At 63.1% G+C, this 22,030-nt stretch overlaps 1 protein-coding gene across 6 annotated transcripts in view; it reads right to left on the reverse strand.

The window, feature by feature from the left end:
• Positions 1–22,030, reverse strand: part of ACTN4 (actinin alpha 4) — a 64,238-nt gene that overhangs the window by 5,603 nt on the left and 36,605 nt on the right. For 3 of the 6 annotated variants that reach the window (XM_051847125.3, XM_051847127.3, XM_051847129.3), the window contains exons 2-12: positions 18,514–18,628; positions 18,272–18,391; positions 15,586–15,672; positions 14,024–14,111; positions 12,287–12,365; positions 10,864–10,945; positions 10,027–10,112; positions 6,511–6,603; positions 5,136–5,366; positions 4,546–4,693; positions 1,731–1,881 (exon numbers count right to left, since the gene is read on the reverse strand). In XM_051847125.3, coding sequence (XP_051703085.1) covers positions 1,731–1,881; positions 4,546–4,693; positions 5,136–5,366; positions 6,511–6,603; positions 10,027–10,112; positions 10,864–10,945; positions 12,287–12,365; positions 14,024–14,111; positions 15,586–15,672; positions 18,272–18,391; positions 18,514–18,628 — 1,280 coding nt within the window. Of the gene's footprint in view, positions 1–1,730; positions 1,882–4,545; positions 4,694–5,135; positions 5,367–6,510; positions 6,604–9,064; positions 9,151–10,026; positions 10,113–10,863; positions 10,946–12,286; positions 12,366–14,023; positions 14,112–15,585; positions 15,673–18,271; positions 18,392–18,513; positions 18,629–22,030 lie in introns of all 6 variants that reach the window. The other 3 variants (XM_051847128.3, XM_051847126.3, XM_089319219.1) reach the window with 1 other exon arrangement.

Raw genomic sequence — 22,030 nt, forward strand, 5'->3', positions numbered from 1 at the left:
AAATGGGGATGGGCTATCGTGGGGATTCAGTTAAGCGGTACGTGTGTTAACAGTTTAACTTCAGTAGCTGTTAAGAAGAATATATGACCTGCAGCCTCACTCTAATTAATGAAGAAAAGAGTGAGTTGCTTTAAAATGGTTAACAGTCGTCCCGTCACCTCCCCTCAGCCACGGGTTCGGTTTTCCAGGATATGTGATCCATGCTCAACTGTGGTCTGAAAATATTTGACTCTCGAGAGACCACATTCACGTAACTTACTACAGCGCGTCACTTTACGAGTTCTACTTTATTATTAGCTCTGCTGTTCACCTCCACCTGCCCTGTCTATAAGTTTGACTGTATCACAGGCACGCATGTACGGGAGACTCTGTCCACAGGGTTCGGAACCACACGTGGTAAGTGGGCCTCCACCACACGGGGACCACTGTTTGAGTGACCGAGGCTCAGGGAGCACTGGCTGACACCGCCAGCACTCTCTGCCGCTCCCAGCCTCGGCCTGGGCTCCCAGGCTTGGATCCTCAGCAGGGACCCTGGGGCCTGGGAAGGAGCAGGCGAGCCAGCCATGGGTGGAAGGAGGACCCAGGGCCACAGTGACCTTGGGCAAGCCCCTGCTCTCTGTGCCGGGGTCTCCCTGGTGTAGCGGGGCCGCTGGGGGAATCCCATGAGCTGGCGCACAGACAGCCCTGGGAGCTACTGCCACTCCCACTGGTCAGTGCCACCAGGGCACCCACTGGGCTCACCCCAGGGGAGGGGACAGCACCCACACAGCCCTCTCCCTCTCTTCCCTCCAGGGCGCCGCTTCGGATAGCGCCTGCTCCTGGGGGTCATGGGTTCCGCGTGGCTGCTAACCAGCCCTGAGAAGTGGGCAGGCCTGGGACTCGCTCCAAGTCTGTTTCCTACCAACGCCGGGCCCCGCAGTGTCCCACCCCGTGCAGTCTGAGGGCACCTGTGTTAGGGGCCTTCTGCCCCTTGGCCTGGATGTGACAGCTTCAGGTCTCTGGGGGTTGCCTCAACCGTGCCAGATGGGGACACAGGTTCCAGCACCGTGAAGGCCTCCGGGTGAGCATGGGGAGGCTCCCAAAGCACCCGGGCTCCACCGGGCCCCACGGTGCGGGAACAGAGCCCGGGGGTGGCTGTGGGGGGAGGGAGAGTCTGCAGAAAGGGCGATCCAGCCTATTTCTGAGCAGACAGCTATTTTGGGAGCTCCGCCGCCCCTCTAGGGCTGTGGATTTTCCATGAAGTAATGGCCTGGGCCTCTCGCTCCCGGGCCCTCCCTGCCACTGGCCGCTGCACTGGCGGAACAAGGCCCCATTCACGGCCCCAGAGGCCCAGTGTACTAATTGTGTGCACAAGTTTATCTGACTGGGGTGGGGAAGGGAGGGAAGAGGAGCCGGCTGCCTGGGAGCTCTCACAGTAAACGTATTCTCAGCGAGGAAGAGGGAGGGGCGGGCTGAACAAAGGGCTCAGTGTGCAGCCAATCCCGCAGGGAGGGGCGGCTGGGAGCTGAGGCGGCTCGGAGGCCGGCTCCCCAGGGCCAGGGGCCTGCTTGGCCTGGAGCCCCCGTGACCCCTTAAAGCCCAAGGACCTGGGACAAGCAGCCCAAGACAGTCCCTGCCAGGGAATCCAGACCCCCGCTCGCTTCTCGTCCTGGCTTGAGAGGGCAGGCGAAAGGCCTTGTTCCACGGGGCAGCCCTGGGACGCGGGAGGGGAGGACGCAGGCCGCACGTACTTGAGCTCCTGGGCAATGGCCGCAATCTGCTCCACGCGGTCCTGGTGTGCGGCCAGGTCGCTCTCGAAGGCCTCGTGCTTGCGGATGAGAGCCCGGATGTCCGCCAGGGTGGCCGTCTCGTAGTCCCGCTGCCTCAGCATGGCCTCCTTCCCTGGGGGTGCAGCAGGAGTCTGAGGGCCGGGAATCCAAGCGAGGGATACGAACCCCACCTCCTTCCTCGCCAAGGATGGTGCCATGAAGGCTGCAACTTCTAGAATCTTCTTCCTTGCCTTCCAGAAATCTAAGCTCAGCTATGGACCTGGAAGACACTCTAGGGTTGGTGGGGTGAGACAGCTATCCCAACTCACCCCGTGTGCTAACCCTGGCATCCTGTATCGAGAGGAGACACCAAGAACAGGGCAGCAGCCCCCGGCTGGCAAGTTGGACACCCAGTTCTGGAGGGCGGTGACCTGGATGGACAGCTGGGTCTGCAGCCCTGGGCCCGAACTCCCGCTCTTGGGGACCAGTCCCCCAGGCGGTGGTCCTCACACTTTTGCACCCCCACAGTGTCTTGGGCTGTCTCTGGGAGCAGGGCAAAGCTGGTCGCCAGGCTCTGCCATCAGCCCTGGAACTGGCTAACCCACAGGCGGGGGAGGGGCCCCAGAGCCCCCAGGGGAAAGCAGCTCCCGAAGGGGCCCCGCTGCAGGAAAGCCTGGGGCTGCCTCGAGTGGCAGCTTGGGACCCCTGAGCTCTGCCCGCTCGGCCTGGTGAGCAGGCGCTCCCGGGCCGCTGCCTTCACTGTGGAGTGGGTGTTCTGTGGTCTCAGTGCGGCGGTATTTGAGGACAGGCGATGGGGGGAGGGCACAGAGCCAGGGCAGTCCTCACCCCAGCCCCTCCCAGTCTCATCTTCCAGTGACTACAGCCCCCCTCCCCCACAAGGCCTGGCGCTGGCAGGCAAGGGTGGGCAGCCTGGGAGACTCACTCCACTGGCCCTGCCGCCCCAGCCCCGAGGCAGGAAGCTTAACCACAAAGCAAGCTTGCAATTCCCTTCTCCAAATCGCTTTCTCCCAAGGGTGGGGACCAGAAATAGTAGGTTAGTCCTGTCTCTGCCTCAGCAGACTTTCAGCAGGGAGCTGCACCGAGAGGAACGGGGGGTGGGCGGGCTGCAAGCCGGGATTCAGGCGCAGGGGCAGCCGGGAAAGGCACGAGGGACTCGGTTATACCCCTAGACAATCCAAGCCCTCCAAGAAGCACCCACAAGCCCCTGCAGGCTGCAAGGGGAGCACAGAGTCACGGTGGCCCCTACCTGCTCCCGGGGCTGCCCTGTGTGGCCCCCAGGAGTGCAGGGTCCGGGCTGCCAGCCTGTCCTCCCATCTTGTGTGACTGTGGCTCAGAGGACAGAGGCTATGCGTACTGGGAACGAGGGTGGGCAGGCCTGCCTAGGGACTCGGGCTGATGTGAGGGGCAGGGCCAGATGCCAAAGCACCTGTCAGGGAGGTGGACACCAGGTGGGCAGGGGCGTGTGAGGCCCCAGTCAGGCCCCGGCTGGAGCGTGAGCTGACTTCTAAATGCTTTCAGGGGAAGACTGGCCCTGGTCATTCCCAGCGAGGGAGGGCTCGGCTTGGCCAGGACACCCACACCTCATGAAGCCCTAAGTGAGCCACTGAAGAGCCTGCATAGGCCAGAGGCCCTACAGGGAAGTCCAGAGGGATGACGGCCAGACGCAGCCCACAGATGACAGCGAGAGTCACAGGTGTGGCCACACCAATTACGTGCCCAGGGGCCCTCCACTGGCCTAAGAGCTGTCGGGTAGGGGCCTTGCCTCATGGGAAGCTGCACAGGCCCAAGAGATGTTTATTGACTGAATGGGTGAATAAATGAACAAATGAATTAAACGCCAGCTCTCCTCCCCCCTACAGGATGGCATTGGGCCAACACCCCTCGCATGGGTGCCACCCCTGGGGGGCCTGAGCAGGCGCCTGCACCCGTTCTCGTCCTCTGCGTCCTTCCCTGGCACACAGGCCTCGGGGTATCACTTAGGTCTGGCAGCTGCCGTGGGAGGTACAGGGCAAGGCGGGCTGGGATCCCCGGCTCAGCAGTCCCAGGCCGGCACACTCACGCGGTTGGGGGCCGGAGCGGGCCCCAGGGGCTCAGAGCGCTGTGACGGGAGAGGAGGTGGCAGGAGTGCTGGCCAGAGGCTGTCCCAGGGACGCTCTCCTACTTTCCCAGATGCTGGCGGTTTTTCGGAGGCTTTTGGACCCTGGGTTTCTAGACTCGGTCATGGTGTGGCTCCCAGTGAAGGGCCAGGGGAGTGATGGAATTCTACATCCTGGGCCCTGCAGGGGACTAGGCCCCTGGGAAGGAGGCTCGGGGTGGCCAGGGTGGGCCACGTGAAGTCAGGGAGCTTGGCCTCAGGTCGGGCAGCAGCGGCAGGAGGCGGCTCCCTGGCCTTATTGCTCAGGAGTGTGCTGGTGACCACAGATCCACCAGCACAGACTCTGCGGGGTGCAGCAGAGGGGAGGCCGACTGGACACAGGGGGACAGCGAGGGGACGGCCTGTCCACACACCCACCCTGCACTGGGATGGAACCATCCTCAGGAAAGCCAAGGCCCAGGGGACAGGCACAGGGTCACCCCCTAAGACTGAATGGGGCCCAACTGTGTTCCTGGAGGATGCAGCAAGGGGCCCACCTGGGAGTAACATCCCCAGGCCAGAGCAGACCTGGCCCCCGACTGCTCCTCGCTGCCTGCGGCACGCCCCGAGCAGCGGACAGCTGGGACACGGGAGGGGCTCTGTGCGTGCTCACGCGTGCCTGGGCCAGGGACCGCGCCCTACCGTCGGTCCAGGCCTCGTGGATGGAGGCCTTCTGCCGGAACTTCTCGGCCAGGTGGTCGAGCCGCTCCAGCCTGCGGATCTCGTTCAGCAGCCACTCCTCGTAGCCCTTCTCGGCCTGCTCCAGGTGCTGCCAGCCGTTGTTGATGTCCTGTGGGGACAGGGGGGAAGGGGGACACCAGCGGGTGGATGTGTACGCAGTCCGGGAAACGGGCTGGGGTCCGCTCTGTGTCCTGCTCTGTAGGCGCCCAGACAGGACCCAGCGCGCGGCAGATGCAATCGGTTCGGTGTTAATGAATGAATACCACCGACTGCACAATGGAAGCCCAAAGGTAAGCGTCCAGGTGCTGTCCTGCTCTAAGCACTTGGTGATCTGCAGTCAGGCGGTTCAAATTCAAACCGTGGTACGGCGGGGCTTAAACTCCTGGGTGTAAGGCAGGGGCGTGACGGGCGGGGGAAGAGTCACATAGCGTACACCCTTCACCCACCCCTGCAGCCCACCCGCCGTGCCGGCCGAACTCTGCTCTGCGAGAGCTGCGAGTGTCCTCTGCTCCTCCCAGCGACTCCCCGAGGGCCCCGGCCCGGCCACTCACCGACACCATCCTGCCCTCGGAGGGCATGAAGGCGGGCCGGTTGCTGAGGCGCAGCTTGGTCTGCAGCGTGTTGAAGTTGATCTCCAGCTGGCACTTCTCCTGCACCTTGGGCGGCTTGTGCACGCGCCGGTAGTCCCGGAAGTCCTCCAGCTTCTGCTGCATCTCCTGGATCGTCTTCTGGGGCACGCGATCCTCCAGCCAGGGGATGGTGCGCCGGATCCACTCCAGGAGCTGCGGGCGCAAGGAAGCAGCGGGGTGGCCTCGGAGCCCACGAGATTGCTCCTCGGGGCTGCTCCCGCTTGCCAGCCCCACGTCCCCGTGCGTCCTGTCATCCGGAATTCTGGGAATACGTGCCCCCCGGGAGCCCTGTGCTGCCCTCGGCTCTCAGCCTTCCTCCTCCGCAGACCTAAGCGGTGGCTGCCCTGGAAGGTCCTCCACCACCTCCACACTGAGAGCCTGGCTCTGCCCAGTTCCCGTACTGCAGGGGCCGCCCGGCACACCTGGCCCACTGTCGGGTGGCCAGCACGGGCACAGGGCCTGGGATATACAAAAGGTGGCAAGTGAAACTGAACAAGGAGTGACTCAGATTGGTGGGGAGAGGAGGGTACAAGCACACTGGACACTCCAGCGCCCACCCTGGCAGAGTGAGAGGCGAGGACGAGAGGACCTATGTGTGTGCACATCTTGATTGGTGTCAGAGACAATGGTGGAAACAGACCCGGGCTGTCTTTCTAAAATGTCTTTACTTGGGCAAAATAAGAAGTTGGCCACCCTAGGTTGGTTCCCCAAAGGCTTTTCAAATTTTCCTGGACTGGGAAATCTCAGAGTCTGGGAACCAGTGGTTCCGGAACAGCCATCACACTGCTGCTCTTCGAGAGCCTGAACTGTTTGGACATTTTAAAAATGAGGAGACTCCAGGGGAGGTGCTAACCAGCACACCGCCCAGCTCCTGGGCATGCCTGGCCCTTTCTGGAAGGGGTGCTCTGAGGTTCCCGCCGTGGGCTGTTCCTGCCTGCGAAGCAAGCACCGGCCCAGGGCCCGCCGGCACCGACTTCAGCACCGCCCCTGGCCTCTGCACCTTTCGGATGCGGTGGCTCCAGGGCAGGGCATGGGAATGGGGTGTTGCAGCAGCTCCCAGGCGGCTCTAGAGCAGTGAGGTGTCAGGACTTCCTTGGGCCTCGTGGTAGGAATGCTGGGCTTGTATGGTGCCCACCAGTCTGACCTCGGCCTCGTGAGGCCAACCTGGAAGGTCACACTGGCTTGGTCCAACTCCATGGTGCACGATGCCACGGCCCCTTCTAGGTGGTCCCACTGCCCCAGCTTCCTGGCCAGGGCTAACCAGCAGGAGAGGCACGGGGCACGAGTGGGCACTCACATCGCTGGCCAGCCGCTCGTAATCCTCCATCAGGTGCTCGTTCTCCTGGTTGACAGCCAGCACCTTGCAGATCCGGTTGGCGGCAGTCTCAGCCTGGGGTGGGGGAAGCACACACGGTTAGGGCCGGTGGGGGCTGGTGACCCCCCCCTCCTGACAGGCCCGTCCCTGGAAAGCGGCCCCTCTGTGGCCCACACAGTCCCTGAGGAGGGGCAGGAGAGGAAAAGCAGCTGTAGCAAGGTGGGCCCTGGGTGCTGCCTGTGAAATGCCCCAGCCCGGAGAGCAGGGCCCCTGGGCACGCTGCGAGGGCCTGGGGGCCTCCCGCTGGGAGAGCACACCCTCCGGAGCCCACAGAGGGGAGGACCGGGTGCGGCTGGGCGGGATCATCTGGAAGGAAGCCCTCTGTCAGGGAAGGCAGCTGCCGTGAGGCCAAGAGGAAGCCGGGGGTCGGTGCACAGGCAGTGCACGCCTGGCCCCCTTCCTCCTCTCCCCTCACAGGCGGGCAGAAGGGAGCCGGGGAGCCAGCTTCTGACCTAGAACTGTAGGAGCCTGTCCTGCTGCATCCTGCTGGGGCACAGGGTGAGGCGGGGAGGGGGCACACGGGGCGAGGAGACAGCAGGTACCTTTCAGGAGCACAGAAAGGGTCCAAGAGGAGGAGTTGAAACAGCAACAGAACAGGAACAGAAATAGTGAGGAGGGTCTACAGAGTGACGGGGAAGGAAAACAGAGAGCTCGGGAGGCGGCTCCGAGCCAGACTGCAGCGGGGACAGCTGGGGAGGGGCACGGGCAGCTGTGGTCGCCCACACACACCCTGCAGGCCCCGGGCAACACTGCACAGGCAGGAGGGTCGCAAGGCCTCGGCCAAAGAGCACCAGCCCCAAATGTGCGAGGAGGGGCGGGCCTGGGGGCCGAACCCTGACCGCCAGCTTAGCCGAGACAACAGATGCCCCAGGCTCGAACCCGCTCGGCGGCTACAGGGGCCGCTGTTCTGGGCCTGGTGTGTTTTAGGTGCTGTCAGTGAGTGGGTGGTTAAAGCAGTGACGATGAGTGAACTACCAGCAGCCAGCAGGGGTACTCGGCGCTGGGCGGGGCTCACCCGGGCGCAGGAAACACCACTGTGCGGGCCCAAGAGCCTGCTGGGGTCTCGGGGAGACGGCCGGGAGTCAGGGGACACAGAGGGCCCAGCGCTCTCGCGGGCAGGCAGGCAGGCTCCTGACTGCCTGGCCGTTACTGCCTCCCTCGAAGGAGAGACCAGGGACAGAGGGGAGAGGGGTGGGGTCTGCGGAGCCTCCAGCTGCTCCCACCTGGGCTTTCCTGCTGGCCCCTCTCCCCAGGCCCCTCAGGGCCTCCTCGGCCTTGAGCAGGCCCAAGCACAGGAGCACCGCAGGTGGAAGAGGACGGAGGGTCAAGCAGGGGCAGGAGGCCGGCGTGGGGCCCCCAGGGGAGTCCACGGCACGTGTGCTGTGAGTGCACTGACCACCTGGCCAGGGCGCGGGGCAGGGCAACCGCACTGGCCCCAAGAGCTCCCCAGCCACCGACGGGGCACTCACTGTGCCAGGCCTCGTTCCAAGCCCTCTGCCCACGGGAGCTCTTCTCTTCCCAGAACCGTCCCAAGGGGCGGCAGGGTGGGCACAGGCCCTCAGGACACGCCCCCGCTGGACCTGGCTCGCTCTAGGGCAGCTGGCAGAAGGCAGCATGCACGGTCCATCCTCGCTCTGCACTCCAACTTCCCCTCTCCAACAGGGCCACCACGCCTGGCCCGCCCTGGGGTGCGCAGGGGCTCTGAGCGCCTGTGCGTGGGAAGTCCTCAGACAGTGCCTACCGTGCAGGGGGCGCTCAGCGGGTGAGAAGGATTCCTTGTTCTCTTTGCCCGCTGGCCAACCAATACCAAGATCAAGTTGACAGGAACATGCCTCGGGAGGCAACGGACGTGCCGCGGCCTCCGTGTGGCAGCCCAGGGCCTCTCCCAGGAGCTGCAGGGGCAGCGTGAGGGGGGCCAGGCTCAGGAGAGCCACGGGAAATGAGTGCCCATGACTGCTCGGCCTGCATCAGCTCAGCTTCTGGAGGAGATAGGGCTGGCAGAGCCGGGTCAGCAGGTGCAACCCCAGAGGAGGCCAACCCGCTCGGGCAGAGCCCTTCCTGGGAGTCTGGGACGACACAGAGCTGTCAGGAAGAGTGGGAGGGCCTGTGCTCCCTGGACAGAGGGCACGGCAGGCAGGCGGCTCTCCTGCGGGCCATAAAAGAGCGCGGTGGGACAGCCAAGGGGTCCGGTCCCTGCTCTGCCGCCCACTGAAATCCTGAGCTTCCACTTCTTCTTCTGTCCCCCTCACACGGTGGGCTGCACTCAAAGGGAGCATCCTGCACTGGCCAAGCCAAACCACGGGAGGCGCCGGGCCCCTCCGGCCACGGGGAACCTGTGCGAGGAGGTCTTTCCAAGCCAGCACTCAGCACACATGGCCCCCAGCCTGGCCAGGGCTCCCACCACAGATGGAGATGGTGAGGACAGGAGGTGGCAGTGAGGGCAGGACTGCAGCGAGGAGCGCCCCCGCCAGCTCACCTTCTGAGCCCCCGAGAAAGCGTGGTAGAAGCAGGACACGTAAGTCATGATGGCCTTCTCATCTGGCCTCAGAGTGCCCACAATATCTGCGCAGAGAGAGAGAGGGAGAGAGAGAGAGGCAGGATAGAGTGAAAGGCGCAGGCAGTGGCCGGGTGGCCAAGGCTCATGCAGGAGGAACGGTGCTTGCTCTCGACTGGAAGCCAGGCCCCAGCCCAGGCCCGTGTGGGTGGGGAGCCCCTCCTACCAGGCCTACGGGCGAGACAGACTCACCGCGGCCCTTACCAAGGAAGCCACGCTGCGCCTGGAGGATGCAAACGCTGACTGAGCTGAGAACCTAAGCAGGCCCTCGTCAACGCGTCATCACGTCTGAGCTTTGTTCCGAGGCCTTCAGAACACAGACGGTTCACCCCAGACAGGAGTCCTGCAGGCACGGCCTGCTCCGGCCGCTGGTTCCTCACCTCTTCTGCTCCCCCTCAGCCCTCTCCAGGCCTCCCTCCAGGCAGCCAAGCCTGTGCCTGCCTCGGGGCCTTTGCACCTGCTTCACCCTCTGCCGCAGGTTTCACCTGGCAGCGCCTGCTCACCACGCCAGGTGCTCGCTCCCATCACCCCTGCCGCGGCCGCCCCCTGCTGCCGCTGTCTCACCACCCGATAGCACTGTCCGGACTCGCCTGTCCTGTTTCTCCCCCTTGGACGTCACCCCCCCTGAGAGCAGAGGCCTGGCCTGACTCAGTCACTACTGCATCCCAGTGCCTGGCACAGAGCCTGGCACGGACCAGGTACTCAGCAAACACCGTGGCACACCAGAAAAGCTGCGAGGACAGGGAGTGCTGGGCGGGGGGTGGCTTCCAGTCAGAGAGAGGCCACTGCTGGCTGCAAGAGAAATGAGGTGAGCATGGGCGGCGAGAGACGGCAGCGGCTTGGGCAGTGGCGGCGAGGAGGGCCTGCCTGGCCCTGCCCGGTACCTTCTGCGCTCCCGAAAAGGCATGGTAGAAGCTGGACACATAGGTCATTATGGCCTTCTCGTCGGGCCGGGCCGTGTTCACGATGTCTGCAAGTGAACGACAAGGGTTAAACTGCCCGAGCAGGGGCGAGGGGCTGCCGCGTGGTGGGATCCACAGGCTGACCGAGCCCCGGCCATGCCCACGGCAGGACCCTCGGGGCCGACTCAGGGACACCAGGGGACACGGTGGGCTCGGCCGTGCCCTCAGCCCCTCCTTCCCCCATGGTCTCTGGAAAGGACAAGGCTGTGGGAACCAGACTGAAAGGAGGCCACTTCCTCTCTCTGAGAGTGGCCTCAAGGGGCTACAGGACAGTCAAGTCCAAGGGCCGAAAGAGGCCAGAGCCATGGTCCTGGCTGGGGGTGGTGGATGGCTGGGAAACGGAGCAAAGCCGGAAAAGGAAAAAACAAAATCTTCCCGTTTGGTGGCTCCAGGCTCACGCCTGCTGCAAGCAGGGAGGGGGGACGCCCGCGCGGTGTGCAGGAAGCCGGAGCCAGCCCTCCACGGCCACCTGGCCCCTCCCCTGAGGCCTGGCCTGACATGCGGCCCCCGGAGAGACGATCCCTCACGCCCTCCCCTCCCCTCCCCTCCGTCCCTGAAGACACGTGGCTGGCTCAGGCTGCCCAGCTCTGGCTCCCAGGGCGACACAACTGTCCGTCCCAGTTCACCCAGACTTGCTCAGCCCTCCCAACTCCCTGAGGATGCCCCAAAGCCCTCACGAGCCAACAGTCCCCCTCCCAGAGCCAGATCCGGGCGGGCCAGGCCCCCAGGACACGTGACTGTACGAACGGCCGCACTTACCTTCCGCATCCAGCATCTTGGGGATGTCGAGGTATTTCTCGGCCACTTCAAAGGCATTATTCAGGTTGGTGACGGGGTCATCCTTGGGGAGGGCAGGTGGGAGACAGAGGAAGTCTGTCAGGGTCAGGTCACAGGAGCAGAAAGGCCCGGGGGCACCTGGGAGGGTTTCTCAGCCCACTCTCAGCAGGAGGACAGAGTGTGCACCCTGGAGAAACTCAGTTCCTACCCAAAGGAACACCCCCAAAACCTCTGTGGGGCAAACACAGGCTGTCCCTGTTGTAGATACACAGGTGCACTCTTCTCCAATCCCCGGTCACCCACAGACCTCAGGCCAGGCCCCTGCCCTGAAACCTGGCAGGTGTGGTCCAGACCCAAGAAGGGCCCCTCAAGTGTCCTTTCACGCTGTCCCAGTGCCCTCAGGGACTCCCTGCTGCTCCAGGACTGAAGGCCCTGCACCATGACCCTCCTCACTCCCCTGTACTGACTGCCAGCCAGAGCCCAATTCACATTCTCTGGTGGGAACAGGCTGGTGCCTCCCTCCTGAATGCCATCCGCCCCACCCACCCCACCCCACCCCACCGCCCCCAGCTCAGCGGCACCACCCTTCCTCTCAGTGCCTACTGACCTATGCCCCACCCCAACGCCCAGCAGCCCAAGTTCATGTGCGTGGCCTTGTGTGGCTGGTCTGCGTTGTACACCACTGTCCTTCCTACCCCCTGAGGCTGGGAGCCCCTGGAGGCCAGGGCCTGGGTCGTACACGCTTTGTACACAGGCAGATTAGAAGGCGACCCTGGGGGCTGGCGTTGTGGTGCAGCAGGTTCAACAGCCACCTGTGATGCCGGCTCCCTGAATCAGAATGCCGGTTCAGGTTCCACCTGTTCTGTTCCCCACTCCAGCTCTCTAATGAACCCGGGAAGGAAGTAGAGGATGGCCCAGGTGCTTGGGCCCCTGCCATCCATGGGGGAGACCGGGATAGCTGCTGCAGGCATCGGAGCGAACCAGCAGATGGAAGCTGCTCTCTGCCTTTCAAATCAATCAATCAATCTTGGTAAAAGAAGAAGAGGCCACTGCAGGGGAAGTGCTGGCCATCCTCTGTAGGAATGGTCTACAATTCCTTACCCTCCAGAATGCTCAAGGTCACGGAAGGGGCGCTGGAAGGCACAGCTGGCCAGCCCTCAAATAACCCTGGCTGCTTGCAATGCCAGAGAGGGGGATAGGACGGCCCCAGGGGGAATAAGGCCAAGAGTCTGCTGCCACGCCGGGGGCCTGGGCAAAGCTGGCAGGGGGCTCTCCCAGCCTGAGCATCTGGCCAGAGAATCCAACTCTGGAGGCTGGTGAGTCTCGGCTTTGGGGATGACGACCCAGAGACAGCCCATCAGACCTGGGGGCCTGAGGGCTGCCAGGGAAAGTGCGAGATGCATACCTTTCTCAGCTTGTCATACTCGATCAGCTCTGGCCTGTGCCGGTGGATCAGGGCATTGAAGGCGAGACCATCCTTCCAGCTGGGGGTGCAACACAGAGGTCGTGAGGAGGGCACTCGCTGTTGGGGGAGTGCTAACCGGCCCCGGGCACCCGCAGCAACTCCCGCTTACTAAGGGTTGGTGTGTGCCGGGAGCTACAGGGACACAGCACGGCACAGTGGCTACGAGAGTGACCTCCGGAGCCAGACTGGGGTCAGAGCCTGCTCTGCCACCTTCTGACAGAGTGATCATAAGCAAGCCACAAAATCTGCTATCTCAGTTTCTACGCCTATCAAATGGGGACAGCAGGGGCAGGCTCTGGGTATAGTGTTTAAGTCACTGCTCAGGACACATGCATTCCACACTGGACTACCTGGGTTCAAGTCCTGGCTCCGCTCCCAGTCTCAGCTTCCTGCTAAGGGGCACCTTGGGAGGCAGCAGGTGATGGCTCAAGTAGCTGGGTCCCTGCCCCCGTCGCGGGAGACCTGGGCTGAGTTCTCAGCTCCCGGCTTCAGGGTGGCCCAGTCTTGGTTGTATGGGCGTTTGGGGAGTGAGCCAGCGATGGGATCTCTCTCTCTCTCTCTCTGCTGGAGGCATGGGGGTGGGTTGGGGAGGGGGACAGTAACAACACCACCTCATAGGGTTGCTGTGGGAATTGAATGAGGAAACACTTGACAGTGCCTGACAGGTGACCAGTCCTTTACATCTGTCACTGGCCCACTGCAGGGGGCCAGTGCCTGGGCCGTGGGAACACCACCCCTCACTAGTCTGACCCAGGCAGGGCAGGCCACAGGCTGGCTCAATGCCCGAACATTGCTTGGCCTGAGGGTCTCTGAGGAAAAACTCCCCCAAGATCACGTGTGAAACTGGCTCCATTCTCTACTCTGAGACGCCCCAAAGACTGGCTGCTTCTGGGGCCAAGCTCAGTGCCACCTCCCGAGAGAGGCCTCAGGTAAATTGCTTTCTGACCCTTGTCCTATCTGCTTGCCTGAGCGGCACTTCCCACGCCTGGGCTGGGTTAGCTGCACCCCGCCAAGTGCTGGGCCCCCCCACTGCAGGGGCGTCCCTAGGACAGGCCCTCCCCAGAGAGTCACTGGCTGACTAAACAAACGGGTGATGAGTGTAGAGAGAACCAGCCTGCCGCTGGCTGGAAAAGGGAGGGGACACACGGGGAAGAGCCGTCGAGGGGAGACCATGAGCTGCTAACCACTCAGCAGCACTGGGCCCCGGAGGCCCTGTCCCTGACACCACAGGGCCACCCCCGGCCGCCCAGCGCCACCTCCTGCTGCACTCGGGACCTCGTGGGTGCGGACGCTGCTCGCCTCAGTGGCGGCGGGGGCGCAGGTCAGGGTCCTCTTAGGGAGGGCAGGTCCACGGCAGGGCTAAGTGTCGCTGGTGCTGGCAGCCACAGAGCGCACCCCCCCAGCGCGGCCGTCAGCAGTGACTCTAAGCTCCGGCCCCTGGTGAGATGTCAGAAGGAGGGGATCTGTGGTTCTCCTGGAAGTCGCCTCACATTAGGAGGGAGGAGATGCTACGAGGCCTGGCGGAGCCTTGGACAGCCCAGGACAGCGAGGCAGAGAGCACAGGGGCAGAGACTCCCCGAGGGCTGGCGTCACAGACCGACACCAGCACAGACATAAAGCAGCATCGCGGGCCACGCTGGGGGTGAGGTGGGCCAGAGGCGTGCAGCCACGGCTTACCTGATGTGGAAGTTCTGCACGTTGACGTTCTTGTACGGCGCCGTCTTTCTCTGGCACCACAGAAGGAGCCCCTCCTTGGCAGAGGTCTCTGGAGAACACAGGCGGACGGTGAGCACCAGCTCAAACACGCATGATCAGGCTGGGCTCAACCCAAACCCAGACGTGGCGGCGGCGGCAGTGACAGCACCGCTCCCGACCGGACACGCACGCCCTCTGCCAGCCCCCTGCCCGGGGCACCCCGGCAAGTGGCTGTGTTGGCTCCTGAACCCGTGCCACATCTCTGGCCACAAAGCCAGTGACTTTACCCACCAGAACACGCTGTCAAACAAGCCACTGACACTGGCCTTGGTCCCTTGTGAGCAACGTAAGTAACCCGTGGGCAGGAGCACTGGGCCTGGCCTTCTCAGGGTCTCCCAGCACTGGCCATGGCTTCGGGGAGTAGAACAGAGAGGCCAGGAGGCCCTGTGTTCCCCATGGCTGTCCCCTTAGGCTGAGAGTTCTACAAGGACAGGAAACATATCTGTTCTGGTCATGACAATGACCTGGCACCCAGGAGACCACTCCACGTACTCAAAGTCCACAGAGGCGGCCAGCGCCGCGGCTCACTTGGCTAATCTTCCACCTGTGGCACCAGCACCCCAGGTTCTAGTCCTGGTTGGGGCGCCGGATTCTGTCCCGGTTGCCCCTCTTCCAGTCCAGTTCTCTGCTGTGGCCCGGGAGGGCAGTGGAGGATGGCCCAAGTGCTTGGGCCCTGCACCCGCATGGGAGACCAGGAGGAAGCGGCCATTTAGGGGGTGAACCAATGGAAAGGAAGACCTTTCTCTCTGTCTTTCTCTCTCTCTCTGTCTAAATCTGCCTGTCAAAAACAAAAACAAAACAAAGTCCACAGAGGCAAAGGTCCAAGGGTGGGGATGGGGGTGGCATTTGGCACAGTGGTTAAGATGCCACCTGGGATGCCCACACGCCATGTCATAGTGCCTCGGTCCAAGACCTGTCCTGCTCTCAGTTCCAGCTTCCTGCTAATGTGTGTCCTGGGAAGCAGCAGGCGATGGCCCCCAAGTCAAGGGGTCTCTGCTATCCACACGAGAGACCCGGATGGAATTCCTGGTTCCTGGCCTTAGCCAGACCCAGCTCAAATTGTTGCAGGCATTTGGGGAGTAAACCAGAGAATGGGAGATCTCTTTTAGGTAAATTAATAACTAAATGGCTCAAGGGTGGGGGTGTTGAGTGAAAGGAGAATGGGTCACTGGTTGGCTCATGACTCAGGTTACCAGGCCGTAACATGGGCCAGCCATCCTCACTCGCTTCCCGAGGGGATGGTGAGGTCTGTGAGGTGGACACCGAGAGTGCAGGTGCCCCGGATGGACACCTGAGCCCCGGGGCAGGAAAGGCCATGAGGGCGGGGTTGGCTGGGGCACCGCTCTCCATCCGCAGCCTGATCCCGCGGAGGGCCAGACCCTGGGGGCTGCTCCCCCCAACGGGAGCAGAACTTGAGGCCGTCTCTAACGCGCCCGGCTCGTGGGGCAGGCTTGGGAGGAGGCGGCTCTCCGCGCATCTCTCACCTTCCACAGAGATATCCTGGATGGCGAACCTCAGGATGATGGTCCAGATCATGCCCAGGGTCATCTTCGCATTGCCGTCCACGATCTCTGCGGGGGGGGGGGGGGCAAGGTGGTTACCCCACGGGCAGAGTCCTCGGCTCGCTCCGGAGGCAGCCTCCGGCCCCACCCACACGCTGGCTCACCCACTCCTGGGGACACACGGGTACCCAAGCCGCCTCAGCTGGGCCTCAGGCTGCCGGTCACGAGGGCCCCTGCCCACCAGTATCCGGCGGCTCAGTCTCAAAGGACTGCTCCTCCCAAGGTCCGAGCCGGGAGCCTGAGCCACGGCACACAGCTCCCTCCTGGCCCTCACATGTCGTGCCCTGTGTGCCGCGCCAGCCTCAGGCAGTGACCGTGCACGCACCACTGTCCACTGAGGATGTCCCCCTCCTTCCCACCCACTGCGCCCCACGGCCCACCCCTCACCTCCCCCAGTGTGCGAGGTGGCTCCCTCTCTGTACCCCACACAGCAGCCGGTGCGGGGCTGGGCGGGGGCCCGGGGGAGCCCTTGATAAAAGTGCATGAGATTCGTGTCCCTCCCCTGCTTAAGGCTCACAGGAAACTCGAGTCCCTTGGTCCAGCTCCGCTGCCCTCCTCTAAATCCCACGCTGCGTCCAGCAGGGACACTGGGCCCTGCTTGCCCACCCACAAAGTGCTCCCACCCCTTCCTGCAGGCCCTTGCTAGTGCCACCTCTCAGAAAAGGCTTCCCTAACTCCGTGACCCACCTCTCCCTGCCCTGGCTCGGCTCTCTAAATGCCTCTGCTGCCCCGCATCTTAAACCACCAGGTACAGGGCAAACAGCAACGCAGCATCCTTAGAAGACCGGGCGCGGGCACTCAAGGAGAGGGGCTAGATGAAGGGGCAAGTTCCAAGACATATATGAAGGACAGTGCAGGGGCCTCACTGACCCCTGGGAACAGGAAACTCCAGGGGGACTTGGCTTGGAGGAAGAGATCTCCCCATTCCCCCAGGGACACTGGCCGAGCAGACAGGGGCTCTGTTCGCCACGCTGGAGAAGCTGCAGAGGTAGAGCCCCTGGCCTAGAGCTGAGGGCAGCTCCTGGCTCTTGGGATGAGAGAAAATGCCCGGCCTGGGGCTGAGAGGCCAAAGAGGGCCCTGGCGTCTGCCCTGTCCCACCCCAGGGTTCAGGGCTCCAGGCCTGGACACGGCAGAGCTCCCTGCCCATTCCTGGCGCAGGGCACAAGAGTAATTTCCCTGGGGAAATCTGTAGGCCTTCCAGGGCACAAGCTGGAGGCGAGGCTGTGGCTCCGGCTCCACCGCCGGCCCAGCCCAGCCAGCTACAGGTGCACGCTGGCCACAGAGGGCTGAGGCTCCTGAGAGCGGAGGACGCACGGCTTCTCCCGTGATACATCCATTGGCTGCTTCTCTGACTGGCAGCTGCACCTGCGGCTCTGTAGCCTCTCCTACGCCCCACAGGGAGGCCCACAGCATGGCCGGAACACGTGGAGCAGCAGGGTTGGGGGGTGAGGGTGCTCAGGTGTTCCAAAGCCCGAGGAATGTCTCCGCCAGGCTGCCCTCGGCTCCATCCCAACGCTCGATGGCCACAGAGACTGGGAGCGAGTCCGTTTGGGCATGAACAGAGAACATTCTTGGACCGAGTTTTTCTCCAAATGGAAACCGACGACTGCCATGGGTCTCTCCTCTAACCCCGTCTGTATTTACAAGACCGGCATTTGCGCAAAATAAATGCAGCTGTGAGCGGCAGAAGGCTGGCGCAGAGCCCAGAGGAAAGATCCGTGCAAGGACAGAAAATCTCAGGGCCTGATGGAATTTGGGGGTTTTGACTTTTTTTAAACAAACACCCAACCACCTCGACCGTGGCATGCAAGGCTTGGCACCCCTCCGTGGTGAGGTCCCGGGCCGGGGCAGGGCCTTGGAACTCGGCACACACATCCCGGCCTGAAGTCTTGGCCAAGCTCTAGGAGCCCTGTCATTAGCAGCAATTAGTTTTCTTTGTTTTTCTCAAAGCTGGGACAACATGGCTGTCAGGGCAAGAATCGGCTCTGACTGAAGAGCAAGGCCGTGAGCCCAGGCCGGGGTGGGGGTGGGGGGCGCCTTGGGGCTCCATCGGGCCTCACTGTGTCTCCAAAACCTTGTCCAGGGCCCGCTGCCCTGGTGGGAGGGCCTGGGCATTCACAGAGGGTCCTGGGTGGCCAGGGGCCCTGACACGGCCTTGGCAGTCCCCTTCACTCCTCCACGCTCCTTCCTGCCCACCCAGGCCAGGCAGGGGCGCAGGGGCCCAGTGCTCCCAGCACAGAGGCCACATCACACGTCTGCCAGAGGGGAGGACGCATGGCGCTGACTGGGGTCTGGTTCAAGTTACAGCCATTCCCCACTGCCTCCCCTCCCACCCCCCACAGCAGCAGCCTGCCCCTCGCGGGTGCGGGCACTGTCCTCCCAGATCTGGGCTGAGCCCGCCTGCAGTTTTCTGTGGGTGGGGAGGAGCCTGTGGGCCCCACGTCATCCCCAGGGCAGCCACTGTGGTCCCTGCTGCACACGCAGTAGGATTCTAGGCTCCCTGAGCGGTGCATCACCAACAAAACCACCTGTGTGTGTGAGACGCAGACGCTGTGCCTCAGCCCGGGGCCCGCACGGGGCGACCCCGGCTGCGCGGCTCCGGCTCACCTTCCGCCCCGATGGAGACCAGCTTGACCCCTTTGCTGGCGATGAAGTCCAGCGCTTTGTTCACGTTGTTGATCTTATGCACTCTCATCTTCCCACGCTCCGGCTTGGGGAGCCGCTCCCCTGGGAGACACGGGCGCAGAATAAAGCCGGGCACTGACAGAGAGGGACAGACACGGGGGCGGCCCCTCCACCCTCCGCACCAGGCCCCGGCCGGCCCCCAGGCCGCTCCGCGGGAGCCTCACCCGAAATGACCTCGAGCAGGAGCATGAGCTTGAGCCCGTCGCGGAAGTCCTCGTCGATGTTCTCGATCTGCGTGCCGGCCTTGCGCAGGTGGGAGTTGCACCAGGCTGTGAAGGTCTGGGAAGCAGAGCAGAGGGCGGCACACAGGGGGAACCTGGCTGTTGGAACCGACCAAAAGCACCCACGGGGTCACAGCAGCCACCTCGGGGCGCTCGCTCACGGCCGGGCCCTGGTCACCGCCCTCTGATCCACATTATTTTTCTTTTTTTTTTTTTGACAGGCAGAGTGGACAGTGAGAGAGAGAGAGAGAAAGGTCTTCCTTTGCCGTTGGTTCACCCTCCAATGGCCGCCGCGGCCGGCGCGCTGCGGCCGGCGCACCACGCTGATCCGATGGCAGGAGCCAGGTGCTTCTCCTGGTCTCCCATGGGGTGCAGGGCCCAAGCACTTGGGCCATCCTCCACTGCACTCCCGGGCCACAGCAGAGAGCTGGCCTGGAAGAGGGGCAACCGGGACAGGATCCAGCGCCCCGACCGGGACTAGAACCTGGTGTGCCGGGGCCGCAAGGCGGAGGATTAGCCTAGTGAGCCGCGGCGCCGGCCCGATCCACATCATTTCTGATCTTCACCGTGGCACAGGCAGGAGAGACGAGGAAACCAAGGCTCAGGAGTTACAAAGCCATCGCTCTGGTGGCAGGGCTTGGACGTGGCCAAGCCTGGCAAGCCGGCAGCAGCTGCTCTTCCACAACACCAAGCTGCCATGTGGAGGCCCCGAGCCTGCATGCCACGAAGGCACCACCCCCGCCATCCACCCATCAGTCGCGTGAGGCTGACTGATCACAGGGCCAGGGAGACAGGTGTCAGGCAGGTGCCTGGCCCTCTGGGACACACACCCAGCCCGCGCCCCCCGGCAGAGCGCCAGCTTCCTTTACCCATGGAGCTTCCTGGGGGGGGGGGGGGCTCAGGCTACAATTTTCCCATTGGCGGCAGAGCTAGGACCTAGGACAGGAAGGCAGCCAGAAGGGATGAGCTGCCCGAAACACCAGGTCTCCTTAGGCCTTCCTTTGAGCTCGGGTGGCCCGAGCAAGCTCTCCCGGAAAGCAGGGGACACAGCCCCCTGCAGTTTGGTTTCCTACAGCACAAATGCCCTGGCCTCGCTCTTTCTTGGAGAACATTCCATACCTCATCCTTTCAAATCTTAAGATACAGCGCATGTTAGAGGGGCTAGAAGACAAGTGGGAGGCAGGCACCCCACCAGGGTCAGCAGCAAGGTAAGGGACCTTCTTCTAAACAAGAAGCCCAAGTCCCACACCCAAATCACCAAGGACAGCAGAACGCCCAGGCCTGAGGTCGGTCAGCACCCACACGCCCAGATGTCTGCTGGGGAGACAGCCCCCTCCCTCTCCCACAGCAGGGCCTGGGAAAAACCCCAAGCCCTCGCTTCTCACAGAGCCCCTGAGCCCTGCAACCCGCCCTGCCCCCTCCATCTGCAGCAGCCGGCGTAGAAGCGGGCAGATGGCCAGGGACAGGCAAGAACGCATTCCATGCCTAGGATGCAGGCAGGGGCCATGTGGGGTACCAGGGGCCTCCACGGACCCTCTGGCCAAGCAGCACGTGTTTTGACAACTGTCACCAGCCCTGCTCACTCAGAGACTCAACACAAACCCCTCTCAGACAAAGACGCCACCTAATTAGCACACCGCGGATGCCGCTTGGGGCAAGTGTAGGCAACCAGACCACCGGCCCCGGCCCCTGCCAACGTGGCAAGCTGTGCTGCCTAGGAGATGGAGACCCCTCCTGGTTGCATGATGCTGTCCCCCCACTAAGGAGGCCTCTGCCCTACTTCTGCCTCACCATGAAACCACCACTACTCAGCCCTCAAACCACAGCCACCACGCAGCCCCCACAGGAGGCAGGCAGCCCTAGCTTCCCCATCCCCCACGTGATGCAGTCAGCCCCTCCTCTGCGCGGATCCCATCAGAGCACCTCCCTCTGGAGCCCTGCAAGGTTCCAGGGCCTCTCCTACCCCGCTCAGAGCTGGGCCCGCAAGGAGCAGGCCACCGAGCAGGGCCACATTAATCTGCCTGCCCCGGCCTTCTTACCCCACTTCCCACACATCACTCGGAAGTCAGACAAACCAGGGCTAGAGTGGCGGTTACCCTATTTCTACGGGCAAGTTACCCAAGCTTCCTGACTTGTGCGTCGTGCGGGCAACACAGAGATGGAGACACCGCCGGGCCCCGGGCAGCCAGGACTCCAGGTGGTTGTTCCCGCAGAGTGGCGGCGGCTCTTGGGGCAGCCCTGTGCCTTGCAGAGTCTCCTCCCTTCCCGCCCTGGTCTCAGAAACCCTGCCCACCACTTCCCCTGTCCCCCGCCTGCCCCAGCCACCACACCACCCTAGCTCTCCTCTAGCAGCCAGCCCCACTTATTTTTCATCTCAACGGAAGTAATGTGCACACAAGTGAGCCCCAAGGGGTGGACGTAGGTCCCCGAGCCTTTACAGTGCCAGAGTGCAGTCCACCTGCACGGCGGCCAGGAAGCAAGAACGGCACTCGGCGCAGACTGGGCTGGGCAGGAAGTGGCCAGGACGCTGGGCCTCTGCTCTTGCATGTATCTCAGAGGTGCTGGCAGGCTGCAAAGTGGCCGAGCCACAGCCCACAGCCTAAGGAAGCAGGGGGCAGTTCCTGGAGGGCAGACAAGCGGCCCTGGCACCCTGTGCTGTCTGCAGGAGGGCAGACAGCACAGCGTCTAAATGGCACGCTCCTTACCTCGGCCTGTGAGGGCCACTCCTGCACACTCTGCAGGTGCACAGCCCTGGCTTTGAAAGCCAGCTCCTCTGCTCACTTGCTGTCTCCAACCAAATGACTTAACCTACTTAAGCCTGCTTTCTTTCTTATAAAACAGACTTACCAGAGTCTACCTCCTGCAGCTGCTCTTAGGATTAAACTGGGGGGAAAATGCATTTAAAGCAGCTCTCCCTCTCTCTCATACACACACACACACACACGAGCTGGCTGCTTCATATCCAATCCCCAGGTAGAGTAAGACCAGGCCTCTGCAAAGGCCCCCAGCCCACCTCCATGGTTTGGATGGGAAATGGGATCAAAGGAGACCCTCTGCAGACCACCCCACTTGAACCTGTGGAGGCTCCTAATGAACCCTGCCCAGTCCAGGCCAGGCCATGTGTCCTCACAGGGCCAGGAAGCACAAGAACGGTGCTCAGCAGGTGCAACCTGCCCTCCAAACACAGGTCCCACCGTCGCTCACCTTCCCTGGGTCGTAAACAAGAGCTCTGGCCTGCAGCAGGGTCACCCGGACCTGGGTGCGAGTCCTGCCTCCCCGCGAGGCAGTCTGCTGTGGCCTCGGGCAAACAAGCCCTGACTCCCTGGGTGATGAATGGGGACCATAATCTCTCCTCTCAAGATGAGGATGAAACAAAAGGACGCCAGTAAATCACTTAGCCCTGTGCCTGGCACACAGTAAGTGCTCAGTTATATATGTGTCAAAGGCAGGCCTATTTTTA

The sequence above is a fragment of the Oryctolagus cuniculus genome, chromosome 18, assembly GCF_051225735.1.
Source record: "Oryctolagus cuniculus isolate XC-2025 breed Fujian yellow rabbit chromosome 18, ASM5122573v1, whole genome shotgun sequence".
Classification (NCBI taxonomy): Eukaryota; Metazoa; Chordata; class Mammalia; order Lagomorpha; family Leporidae; genus Oryctolagus; species Oryctolagus cuniculus.